Source organism: Egretta garzetta, unplaced genomic scaffold (genome assembly GCF_000687185.1).
Source record: "Egretta garzetta isolate BGI_Z169 unplaced genomic scaffold, ASM68718v1 scaffold16, whole genome shotgun sequence".
Lineage (NCBI taxonomy): Eukaryota > Metazoa > Chordata > Aves > Pelecaniformes > Ardeidae > Egretta > Egretta garzetta.
In genome coordinates, this window is record NW_009260022.1 from 1,715,008 (window position 1) to 1,728,843 (window position 13,836).

The window sequence follows — 13,836 nt, forward strand, 5'->3', positions numbered from 1 at the left end:
GAACAGAGCCCTGAAAGTAAAACAAGTATTTCTCCTTTCCTTCAGCCCAGGTCTACTATATGGTATACATGGTGGTGGTTCATCACCTACTCCAACATTCAAAGGTTTTATTTTCTGTTCTGTAAAATGGCAAGGAATGAAAAGTGACCTACCTAGATGACTAATTTTACAAGTAATTGAGTCTATGGAACCTACTTATTGTAGCTATAAATGTAATGCCAAAATATTTTACAGGCTTAAGCTACATATTTGTATTCCAAATAGAAACAAATAGCATAGTGTGCTAGAGGATCTGTTGTAGTACCTACATCATATAAACTAAATTAATTTTAAATAATCTCATCTATGTAATACCTAATGTCCTGCATTTAAAACAAAATCTTCATTATGTTCTAAGGATCTGATCTAGTTGTTTTGTTAAAACTGGCAACAGTGCTCCATAGTTATTAAATTCTATATTGTTAGACTTACTTACAAACAGATTTAAAATAGGAGTTAACTAATTTAGCAGTTTATCAATTTAATCATTAAATAAGTCATTCTCATTCACAATGGACCTACTTTCTCCCTAATCTTACTTTCTTTACTATTTTATTTTTATTCTGGCATGTTTTTAATCATCATTCATCATCATACATGAACTCATTTTCATATTTTTCTTTCCTGAAGCCTGATTTTCCCCAAAATTCATTTGGGAATCAAATCAAGTCTCTTACTTCTTCAAGTCTTATCTGCCATTTGCCTAAACACTACAGCCTTTCTGCGTTCAGATACTCAGCTCATTTCCTGGTTCAAACGTGTCTGATTTTTCTGAACATGCAGACATCCCTGAGTTTTCTGTTATTTAAAAGAAGTCTTAAAATTACTTTCAATTGAAAATTTGCTCAGTAATATTTATTTGGACTGTTTATCCAGTAAACATGTAAGAGAAAAAAATTTGTTCTGTTTGATGCAATCAGTCATGAGAAATATTATGGATATTGTTTTGCAGACATACATTAAGTAAATATTCAAAAAATAATTAATAAGTGCTAATTTTGGGGTTTTTTTTACTTTATCTGTTTGTTCTTCTTTTTCCCATTCTTTAAAGCTACCGTTTGCTACTGTTTGTGTTTTTCCTTCTAATTAAGTTGACATTTTATCTTTCCTCTATACTGCTTTTCTTACTTGTTACCCTCAACATTAAAAAAGTGTAACACAGATATTAGAATTAAAATAGAGTGTTACATTTAAGAAAGGTTGATGAAGCATTTGTAAGATACTGGTGCCCATGTTCTTACACTGTCTCTCTTTGGTTTCATTTGTGCTCTAGGTGGTTGTGAATGCCCTCTTAGGAGCGATTCCATCCATTATGAATGTGCTTCTTGTTTGCCTTATATTCTGGCTGATCTTCAGTATCATGGGAGTAAATCTATTTGCTGGAAAATTTTACTACTGTGTTAACACTACAACTGATGAGAGATTTGATATCAGCCAAATCAACAACTATAGTCAATGTGAGGAGCTCATAAAAAATAATGAAACCGCCCGATGGAAGAATGTGAAGGTTAACTTTGACAATGTAGGCCTTGGTTATCTTTCTCTGCTTCAAGTGGTAAGTCACCACTCCTTAATTTCTGTTTCTCTTTATCTCTATTTTTTACTTGTAACAGTAAAAAGTAGTTTTTAATAGTTTTTTTCATTTAGAAAGCTTGTCTCTCACTTCTTGATTTGGAATTATAAAGCATGGGATAAATCCATGACTCTGCAGAAATAATACAAAGCGTAGAGGCTATGCTGACTATGAAAAAAAATACGTAATTCAAACCTAATTCACCTTAGCTGCATTGAGTATATATCAAGTACACCTACTTTGCTCACACACAGAAAATAACTTTTATATCACATATTACTCATAAATGCTAGATGTTTGTAATAGATGCTGTGTCCTCTATAGGCAGATATTAGAATTTGCTTGCAATTCTCGTATATGAATAAAGCGTACTATAGAAGGCAAGAGTCACCTATTAACATTGCACTATGCTGGTGTTTATGATGAGCACTAAAGACACTTAGTCTTCAGCTCTTAAAACAATGTTTCCGACAAGCCATTTTCCAGGAAAAGCATGAGGTAAACACCAGTGTTCTGTTTATAGGCTACATTTAAAGGATGGATGGATATCATGTACGCAGCAGTGGATTCTCGTAATGTGAGTATAGTCCCTTGACTGCATTTGTTTTGACTGTATGAGCTCCAAGATTTAAGAATGTAATTTTAACATCTTTCAGAAATAACAGTAAAAATGAGAGAACAAGGAGTTATTATAGTTTTGTAGTTAAAGAAAATGGAAACCATAGGAAAAATACAACAGGCAAAGAAAGCAGAGGAGCAATCCTAAAGGATTCCATGTTCTCTATGGTGCAGTTGGACCAAAAATCCTCAATTCCAAAGCAGACTTAACTATTGCCATGAAATGCCTTTTCCTCCTCTCATTGTATGCATTGAGGCATTATTTACATTTGGAAAAAGGTACTGATACACAGCTTAGAGATAATTTTTTGTAACATTGATCTTTTTGTAAAGTTGAGACTTTCACTGTGCTCTGCAAGCCACCCAACTCCTATTCTTAACTCAGCCTGTGCATTTTCTTACCCTTTTGCTTTCCCCTTGCTCTCTTGGTGCAAGTTGTCCTCTAGTTCTAAGTAGAAAACTGAATAAACTATACTGGTAAAGCTCCAGCTTTTTTGGTAAGCTACACTTACAGCAGGAGGCTTGTTGTAGTATAGTAAATGTGCATGGCTGTACCAAGAAAATATTCTTACTCTAAACATGGCTTGGATGCCTCTCTTCCATAATCCAGGGCAGTTTCCTAAGTGCTTATAGCAGTGAAAACTCCACAAGCCCACATCAGGGGCCTCCCATGAGATATACAGAAAAGTTTATGGCTTTATGAGCTGGTGTTTCTGGTTGTCTATAGACTCAGATGGTATGATACTAGTTTAGACCAATTGTGTCTTCAGTATTTATTCTATGCTCAAATAGACCAGTTGCATTTTTAAAAATGAAATATCAAGTTTGATAGCAAAGTTCTTTGTCAAGACTGTAACTTCATAGATTGAAGATCAGTGGGATGGATATGTGGGAACTTGACCATAACAAAGAAAAATCAGAGTAACAGAGCCTTAAGTTCTATCCAGCAGATATTTGATTCTGTGCTCACAGTTAAACTATGGCTCAGTTTCTGTGCCTTTTTTGCAGGTTTTGGATCAGCCTAAGTATGAAGATAACCTGTACATGTATCTTTACTTTGTCATCTTTATCATCTTTGGATCATTCTTTACCTTGAACCTTTTCATTGGTGTCATCATAGACAATTTCAACCAGCAGAAAAAGAAGATAAGTACTTCATCATTATTCTGAAAAGAAAGCTAAAAAATGCTTATTTTTGGTCCACACACAATAACTTTATTCATAAAATATTATTTTTTCATTTTATGATTGTCATGGTTTAACACCAGCCAGCAACTAAGCAGCACACAGCCGCTCACTAACTTCCCCCTCTGGTGGGATGGGGGAGAGAATTGGAAGGGTAAGAGTGAGAAAACTCATGAGTTGAAATGAAGACAGTTGAACAGGTAAAGCAAAAGCCATGCACTCAAGCAAAGCAAAACAAGGAATTCATTCACCACTTCCCATGGACAGGCAGGTGTTCCACCATCTCCAGGAAAGCAGGGCTCCACCACGCATAATGGTTATTTGGGAGACAAACGCCATAACGCTGAACATCCTCCCCTTCCTTCTTCTTCCCCCAGCTTTCTATGCTGAGCATGATGTCATATGGTATGGGATATTGCTTTGGTCAGTTGGGGTCAGCTGTCCTGGCCGTGCCCCCTCCCAACTTCTTGTGCATCCCCAGCCTGCTCACTGGTGCGGTGGGTTGAGGAGCAGAAAAGGCCTTGACTGTGTGTAAACGCCGCTCAGCAGTAATGAAAACATCTCTGTGTTATCAACACTGTTTTCAGCACAAATCCAAAACCTTGCCCCATAGCAGCTACTATGAAGAGAATTAACTCTATCCCAGCCCAAAAAAGCACAATGATAAATTAATGTGCTTGGCATATTAAATACGCTAAATTATTAAAGCTTACAATTTGGCTTGATGAGGGTTTGATGGGCAAGTGACAAGATATGTCTGTCCATGGTTAGTGAAATACCCAATGTCATCTTTGTAAAGATGTGGATTTGGGGCTGGAGTCTATAATAGATTCATAAAAAGGCTAACCATTGAAATAGCTAAACGTAGCTATAAAAACTCTCAGCTGTACTGCCTTCATGTTGCAGAGCTCAGCAGTGTAGATTTCTGAACTCTGATATTAAACATTGTATTACCTTTATTTGTACTCTCTTTAGTCTTTGTATTTTGTCAACACTGCCTCAAATGGTAACAGTGTTTCAGCTGCAGAACTTACCTAAAGTGTCTGGCTACACAAAACGTTATTGGAATGGTGGAAGTGCTGTTGGATCCACGTGCTAAAATGGGTTGACATGGAGAGAAATTGGATTTTTTTTCTACTTGTTCCACATAATAGTTCCAGGATCTCCCGCTTCAAGTCCTGCCCCAGTGGAGGAAAGAGAAGAGGTTGTGAAATATGACCATCTGGATACCTTCTAATTCTCCTTTGGTATCATGGATGTCAGTTATGAAATTTTGCCAAAATTTACTCTCGAGGAAAAACAAGAGAAGGGGATTGGAATATTTTATTATTTTATGTCTCTGTAATAACTGATGGAATTTAGTAGAACAAAGAAAAACCACGTTTCCCTCCTCTGTACCTCTCCTCTTGCCAATAAAAAGCAGAGGTCTACCACAAACAACGCAAGTTCAAGCGCCTCTCAAAAAAAAAAAATCCTAGATATTGAGAGTGGAATATGTAAAGCAATTCTTCTCTTACCAAAGTAATAATAGTCTTGATAAAAGGGGATTTTTTTTTCTGTTCTAACTTTTCCCACAGGTGAGAATGTGAACAAGAGTGCTTATTACTATTCAATATCTTTGTTTGTAAGTAATCAATAGAGATACGTGATTGTAACCAGTTTTTGTCTTTTTGGTTTACTTTGGAGGTCAAGACATTTTTATGACAGAAGAACAGAAGAAATACTACAATGCAATGAAAAAATTGGGTTCAAAGAAACCACAAAAGCCTATACCTCGACCAGCAGTAAGAATAAAAATATTTTTTGTTATTTTACATGTATTTAAAAATGGGATTGTTTCAATTATGCCTTAGGCTGAATTAAGTTGTAAGCTAAAAACCCAAGTGATATAAGAAAAGCGTTATTCATCTGAAATCCATTTTTTTCTTTTGTAGTCTGAATATGGAAGACTCTTCCTTTTCCGTTATGCCCCCTCATTTTCTCTCTGCTGATGGCAGTGACATTTTATGTGGCATTTCTTCAAAACACTGGTTTGACTAGAAAAACTAAATGTGGCAGTGTATTTGTCAAAATATGTGAAAGCCTTAGGGGCACAGTCTTTTTCAGTCATCGGGGAAGACTCTGAAACTGCTGTACGGGGGCAAGTTACCTTGTCATTGCCTGAAAAAAAGTCCTCTTGCGCCTCACATTCCTGTTGCACAATCCATACAATGGCTTTCTCTCCTGAGCAGGGCTACCCTAGCACTACAGAGCAGGGTTTGGCCTTTCCCTCATCCGCTAAGCAGGTCACCTTTTCATTGAAGGAGATCAGATTAGTCAAGCAGGACCTGCCTATCATAAACCCATGTTGACTGGGCCTGATCTTCTGGTCTGTGTCACAAAAGATTACAGTGAATGGGTTCAGGGTGGCAACGTCTCCTTTGCAACTTTAAAAAAATGCACCATGCATATTTTGAAATCATCCCTTTAATGCTTATAAACACAATAGTTGCATTTCTATTTAATTTGTGTTTACACATACAAACTGGAGAATTCATACAAATGGAGGATTTCATGGGAGACACGAAATCCCTCTCCTACTAGATTTAAATAATTTGTAGCAATTTAGATAAAGAAATTTTACCCAATGCATATTGTAATGAATCTTATTTTTTCCCCCCCAGAACAAATTCCAAGGCATGGTCTTTGATTTTGTAACAAAACAAGCATTTGATATCAGTATCATGATACTTATCTGCCTGAACATGGTCACAATGATGGTAGAAACAGATGATCAGAGTGAAGACATGGAAAACATTTTATATTGGATTAACCTGGTGTTTATTGTACTTTTCACTGGAGAATGTGTCCTGAAATTGATTTCACTTCGCCATTATTACTTTACTATAGGCTGGAATATTTTTGATTTTGTGGTTGTGATTCTCTCCATAGTAGGTAAGAACAATTTGTTTTTATGAAATGGCTAATTCTGTGGAAACTGAAACATTTTTGGAATGTAAAGGCTGTTTATATTTTGCTTCAACATTGTCACTAGAAAGTCTGACCACAATTTTTCTTTCTTCTGATTTCATATTATCCATAAAATAACTGAACAGTATGGTAAGAAATTTTTTAGCAATATATTTCATACACTCTCACTTTTCTATTAGTTGAAATTAGATCTCTATTCTGAATTCAGTAGAAATTCCTCAGCAAAGAAACAAACCCATACATGAAAGGCAATTTTGATATAAACTAAGCGGCAGTTGCAGGAAAAGATTCCAGCTATCCAAAATCCAAGAGCAAAATATGTGTGGGACTGTTGTTTGGCCAGCATGCAAGCACCCCAGAAAGCAGGGTAAAACCCTTAGTTTTCTTCACAGTTTTGTTTGATCCTGAGAGGTTTTATGCCTGAGCTAGAGTGAGCAACCAGAGAAGCAGAGCTGAAGCAGGAGTAATAAATATGTGGCTCCACTAATCTTTGCTTTATCTAGAGCAGACGACCTGAAAGAACTTGAGTAAAAATTCTGCCATTTTTAACTTCTCAGAACTCCTTAATATGCAAATTGGTTTTGCCATTTTTGTAAATGGGATGTAGTTACTTTTCTGCTTTGAGGCACATAATATAATGCTCAATTTTTCTACTCTTCAGTGAGTTCTAAGAAGCCTTTTTGTTATCAGTTTGTTTATGTTTGGAATTGCTGTGTCATGAATACTAAACTTGTGGTCACGTTATTTCACGTGTGATTAAGAAGTTGCAGTTCTCTTCAAACATACATATTTTCATTGAATACCATAACTTGATTACATGGCATTTTATTACTACTATAAATATGATCTATATGATCTTTCTTCAGATTAACTGAGACTATTTTTGTTACGGTTAAACAGAAAGCTATTCTTCTGGTCTCAGCATTTGCTAGTCTACAAACACTAGTTATCAGTTTGTCCTAAAGAAGATTGATGTTGTGTATCTGTGTGTCTGTTTGCATACATCGTCATACAACTGATACTTAGAAATGTCATTGATGAAGTTTTTAATTTTCCTGCAAATTACTACAGAATTTCCACTGGGATTTATGGGTTTCCAAAGCATACCAAACTGTAAAGGTTTTGTAAAAACAACTGAATAGCTGATTTCTAAAATCTGTTCCAATATCCTGTTCTTCTTAAAGTTCTACAATGTAGGATAAATCTTTAGGAATGTTTTTTAAATGTAATAATATTCTTTACTAATTTAATTTGTTTTTCAACAGGTATGTTCTTAGCTGAGATGATTGAGAAATATTTTGTATCCCCCACACTATTCAGAGTCATCCGACTCGCCAGAATCGGTCGAATCCTGCGTCTCATTAAAGGCGCTAAGGGAATCCGCACTCTGCTTTTTGCTTTGATGATGTCTCTTCCTGCTTTGTTCAACATTGGTCTGCTGCTGTTCCTCGTCATGTTTATCTATGCGATATTTGGCATGTCCAACTTTGCCTACGTTAAGAGGGAAGTTGGGATTGATGACATGTTCAACTTTGAAACGTTTGGCAACAGCATGATCTGCCTATTTCAAATTACCACCTCTGCTGGCTGGGGTGGTTTGCTAGCCCCGTCAGTGTTGCTACTGAAGAAAGTGCTGAACCCTTGAGTGAGGATGACTTTGAGATGTTCTATGAAGTCTGGGAGAAGTTTGATCCCGATGCTACACAGTTCATAGAGTTCAGTAAACTATCAGATTTTGCAGCTTCATTAGATCCTCCTCTTCTTATAGCAAAGCCAAACAAAGTCCAGCTTATTGCAATGGATCTGCCCATGGTAAGCGGTGACAGAATTCACTGCCTTGACATCTTGTTTGCTTTCACAAAGCGTGTTTTAGGGGAAAGTGGGGAGATGGATGCCCTCCGAATACAGATGGAAGATCGGTTTATGGCAGCCAATCCTTCAAAAGTCTCCTACGAACCAATTACAACCACATTAAAACGAAAACAGGAGGAAGTATCTGCTGTCATTATTCAGCGTGCTTTCAGACGTCACCTTTTAAGGCAAAAAGTCAAAAAAGTTTCATGTATATTTAATCAAGATAAAGGTAAAGATGAGGACGATCTGCCCATGAAAGAGGATATGATTATGGATAAACTAAATGAGAACTCTACTCCAGAAAAAACAGATATGACCCCATCCACAACCTCCCCACCTTCTTATGACAGTGTAACAAAGCCAGACAAGGATAAATATGAAAAAGACAAATCAGAAAAAGAAGATAAAGGTAAAGACAGCAGGGAAAGTAAAAAGTAACACAGAATTCTGTTTGTGATAAACTGTTTACAGCCTGAGAAAGTATGTATTTGTGTCAACAGGACTCCTGTAGGAGGTACATGCCAAACTGACAGTTTTTACATATATAAATATATATATAATTATATATATATATAAAAGGTCAGTGCCTATAACAAGACAGTGACCCCTCGTCATCAAACTGCAACTCTGTAACACAGGGTAACATCTTGACAGGAGGTTGTTGTTTTTATTACCAGCTGACACTGCTGAAGAGAAGATAAAATGGCCAATCAGACTGTAGGGACCAGTTAAAAAAAAAGGTGCGAACCTATGAATCTCTGTGTTTAACATGAAACACGCAGTACAAAAATTGTATCCACCGTTTGCATTTCAACAGCCACATTTGCCATATTTTTACAAAAATCAGTGTTGGTGAACTTATCATTTTTTAATTCACAGGTTGTTTACTATTATATGTGACTATTTTTGTAAATGGGTTTTATGTTGGGGAAGGGGGTATGAGAACCAGGTGTTCTACTCTCGGATTCTCTATAATGTACAGACAGAAGTGATTTGCATGAAGGCATGCTGCACTTGTAGTTCATGCATGGAAAAACATGACGTCGCACAAAGCAGCAGAGTCTGACTACTTCCATGTTTCAGGGTGGCTCTATATTTTGAGGTGCTTAATAACAGTATCCGTCTAGTATCTCATCCAGACAAATCTTAATGTGCCTGTAAAGTCCCATAGAGTCTACAATAATAGAACAGATGTTTTATTTTTTCATAAGTCATTTAACTGTAGTTGAACGAACTCTGCATAGAAAATTTACCGAGGGCCATAGCGTCCGTTTTTAAGTATTCTCCTGTAGAAACCTGCTTACCTGAACTTGGGAAATTGAATTTACCAAAAACCCGCAAAACTTAAGGATTACGAAGTTGTTCTGCTTCACCCTGCAGTATCATTTAGCCATCTTCTGCTCTCAGCAAGGTTGACATTGTATGTGTTGATTAAAAAAGTACCGTCTATGTAAATAGTTATTTTATCCCGTGGTGCATGTTTGAGCAAACAAATAATGACCTGTGCACAATATTTATTGCATCAAATATGTACCACAGTAAGTGTAGTTTGCAAGCTTTCAACAGCTGATATGAAGTATTCTGTACCATTATAGATAGTTTGGAAGCTATCACTGATGCATGTTTATCTTGCCTTTGCTGCTGTAATTTTACTCCTTCCACTGTTACAAGTCTAATATGGGAAGCCATATCTCAGTGGTTAAGTGAAACGAATTGTTCAATCGGTCGTCATTCTCTCATGACATCAAGCAATAGTTTGCAGCTATTTAAGAGCTTCTTGCTTTGCATTCTAAAATTTTAAGTGACTACTGTACGGTGTATAGTCAGACTGTACAGGATATGTTGCAAACTGCTTAATCTGTTGAAAAACACATGGATAGAATTTTCTAAGAAAATATAAATATTGTAAAAAATACCATTTTATTTTATTTTTCAGCGTTTTGTACATAAAATAAGAAATGAGAATTATCTTCAGGTTGATGTCACTGTCACTTTTGTTACTTTCTATCCATAGCACTTTTTAATTCAAGAACTTCACAAAATAAGAAACAAAGGAAAGAATGGGGTAGCTTTAGGTTTCTGCTTTTTTATTAGTACTGTATTTTTGCACACATTTTAATGTGAAATGAGTTTCAAACTGAGTCCAAAATGCACTTGCTTCCAAATAGGTATAACTTGTAATTGAAATGTGGTGGGGAAGATTTGTTTAAAATTCTAGCACTGCCTGCATCAGAAGTTTTGAGGTAGTCTTTTTATTCATGAAATCTTTACCAGTGTTTGTTTACATAGATTATTCTTATTCTTGTTGATTCATGCTGCACTAGAACTGTTCTAAATATAATATGGGATCCACAATGCTTTTTTTTTCCACAGGAATTAAATAGCAAACTTGTATAATTGATCACATCAGGATATTTTGTGTTTCTTACACAAGCAAAAATTCGATGTTGACTCCTCCTTTTACAAAAATATTGACTTGTGTGTCGGTGAACTGCATGCAGGAAAATGCTATTACCATAAAGAACAGTAAACCACATTACAGTTGAGCCAAAAGAATAAAGACTTCATTTTTTATTGTATTTAATTGTTCTGTCTTTGTTTTCATCACTAAAAACTACTGGCCATCGAGAGGTACTCTGCAAATAAAATACGAATATATAAAATGTTAGAAATAAGGAGTAGTGATTAAAACTCAAGATTTTGCAGAAGGTAAAAAATTGAAGCCATATGCTTTCAGAAAGATCTTTAGTATGATTTGCACTTATACTCTTCAGGTTATTAATCCTATTTAAAACTATTCTACAGTAGGATAATGTTTATGTGTACATGATGCTTAAACCCCCTTTTCAGGATAAATATGAAAAAGACAAATCAGAAAAAGAAGATAAAGGTAAAGACAGCAGGGAAAGTAAAAAGTAACACAGAATTCTGTTTGTGATAAACTGTTTACAGCCTGAGAAAGTATGTATTTGTGTCAACAGGACTCCTGTAGGAGGTACATGCCAAACTGACAGTTTTTACATATATAAATATATATATAATTATATATATATATAAAAGGTCAGTGCCTATAACAAGACAGTGACCCCTCGTCATCAAACTGCAACTCTGTAACACAGGGTAACATCTTGACAGGAGGTTGTTGTTTTTATTACCAGCTGACACTGCTGAAGAGAAGATAAAATGGCCAATCAGACTGTAGGGACCAGTTAAAAAAAAACTACTTCCATGTTTCAGGGTGGCTCTATATTTTGAGGTGCTTAATAACAGTATCCGTCTAGTATCTCATCCAGACAAATCTTAATGTGCCTGTAAAGTCCCATAGAGTCTACAATAATAGAACAGATGTTTTATTTTTTCATAAGTCATTTAACTGTAGTTGAACGAACTCTGCATAGAAAATTTACCGAGGGCCATAGCGTCCGTTTTTAAGTATTCTCCTGTAGAAACCTGCTTACCTGAACTTGGGAAATTGAATTTACCAAAAACCCGCAAAACTTAAGGATTACGAAGTTGTTCTGCTTCACCCTGCAGTATCATTTAGCCATCTTCTGCTCTCAGCAAGGTTGACATTGTATGTGTTGATTAAAAAAGTACCGTCTATGTAAATAGTTATTTTATCCCGTGGTGCATGTTTGAGCAAACAAATAATGACCTGTGCACAATATTTATTGCATCAAATATGTACCACAGTAAGTGTAGTTTGCAAGCTTTCAACAGCTGATATGAAGTATTCTGTACCATTATAGATAGTTTGGAAGCTATCACTGATGCATGTTTATCTTGCCTTTGCTGCTGTAATTTTACTCCTTCCACTGTTACAAGTCTAATATGGGAAGCCATATCTCAGTGGTTAAGTGAAACGAATTGTTCAATCGGTCGTCATTCTCTCATGACATCAAGCAATAGTTTGCAGCTATTTAAGAGCTTCTTGCTTTGCATTCTAAAATTTTAAGTGACTACTGTACGGTGTATAGTCAGACTGTACAGGATATGTTGCAAACTGCTTAATCTGTTGAAAAACACATGGATAGAATTTTCTAAGAAAATATAAATATTGTAAAAAATACCATTTTATTTTATTTTTCAGCGTTTTGTACATAAAATAAGAAATGAGAATTATCTTCAGGTTGATGTCACTGTCACTTTTGTTACTTTCTATCCATAGCACTTTTTAATTCAAGAACTTCACAAAATAAGAAACAAAGGAAAGAATGGGGTAGCTTTAGGTTTCTGCTTTTTTATTAGTACTGTATTTTTGCACACATTTTAATGTGAAATGAGTTTCAAACTGAGTCCAAAATGCACTTGCTTCCAAATAGGTATAACTTGTAATTGAAATGTGGTGGGGAAGATTTGTTTAAAATTCTAGCACTGCCTGCATCAGAAGTTTTGAGGTAGTCTTTTTATTCATGAAATCTTTACCAGTGTTTGTTTACATAGATTATTCTTATTCTTGTTGATTCATGCTGCACTAGAACTGTTCTAAATATAATATGGGATCCACAATGCTTTTTTTTTCCACAGGAATTAAATAGCAAACTTGTATAATTGATCACATCAGGATATTTTGTGTTTCTTACACAAGCAAAAATTCGATGTTGACTCCTCCTTTTACAAAAATATTGACTTGTGTGTCGGTGAACTGCATGCAGGAAAATGCTATTACCATAAAGAACAGTAAACCACATTACAGTTGAGCCAAAAGAATAAAGACTTCATTTTTTATTGTATTTAATTGTTCTGTCTTTGTTTTCATCACTAAAAACTACTGGCCATCGAGAGGTACTCTGCAAATAAAATACGAATATATAAAATGTTAGAAATAAGGAGTAGTGATTAAAACTCAAGATTTTGCAGAAGGTAAAAAATTGAAGCCATATGCTTTCAGAAAGATCTTTAGTATGATTTGCACTTATACTCTTCAGGTTATTAATCCTATTTAAAACTATTCTACAGTAGGATAATGTTTATGTGTACATGATGCTTAAACCCCCTTTTCATGTCAGGTATTCTGAGACAACTAGATAAGCAGGTGTTGAAGAAGCTATCTAGCTACCAAGGCTGCAAAACTGTATGTATCATTTCAATGACATTTTACATTTGAAGTGAGGAATTATCTTTGTGTTATAAGAAAAAAAATTGTTTGCTACATCATTTGTAAAATATTTATAATTAATTATTTTGCTTTAAGACATGAGGGGCAGAAGTCAGCAGAAACTTTGCTGGAATTTTTAGTAAAGTATCAGATTTGTAGGTTTTTTTTTTTAATCTTAGGGTGCTGAATGCAATTATAATGTGAAAAATATTACAATTTTAAACTTTCATGGCGAATTTACAGACAGTACTTTTCACTGTCATGGAGCAGGCATACACGTCGAGTGATGCATACGTGCCCATAGAAGGGCTGATACCAGAATGCAGAAGGTAGGCATAGAACAGGCATTGCAAGAGTGGTGGCAGTGGAACTGAGAAGAATTTGGAATTTTGGGGGAAATAATACCAGTATTTGTTGTGCCAGTCTTGTCATGCAAATGACCTAATCTAACTCCAGTTTACAGAATCCCTCATGAGATACTTAAGTATGTTGGAAAAAT

The 13,836-nt window shown here is 35.4% G+C and overlaps 1 protein-coding gene across 1 annotated transcript in view; it reads left to right on the plus strand.

Moving 5' to 3' along the window:
* Window positions 1-8,677, plus strand: part of SCN2A (sodium voltage-gated channel alpha subunit 2) — a 58,466-nt gene extending 49,789 nt beyond the window's left edge. Inside the window, 7 exon segments of the mRNA XM_009640745.2 lie at window positions 1,313-1,594; window positions 2,136-2,189; window positions 3,239-3,376; window positions 5,095-5,199; window positions 6,079-6,349; window positions 7,651-7,992; window positions 7,995-8,677. Coding sequence (XP_009639040.2) covers window positions 1,313-1,594; window positions 2,136-2,189; window positions 3,239-3,376; window positions 5,095-5,199; window positions 6,079-6,349; window positions 7,651-7,992; window positions 7,995-8,677 — 1,875 coding nt within the window.
* The last annotated feature ends 5,159 nt before the right edge of the window (window positions 8,678-13,836 follow it).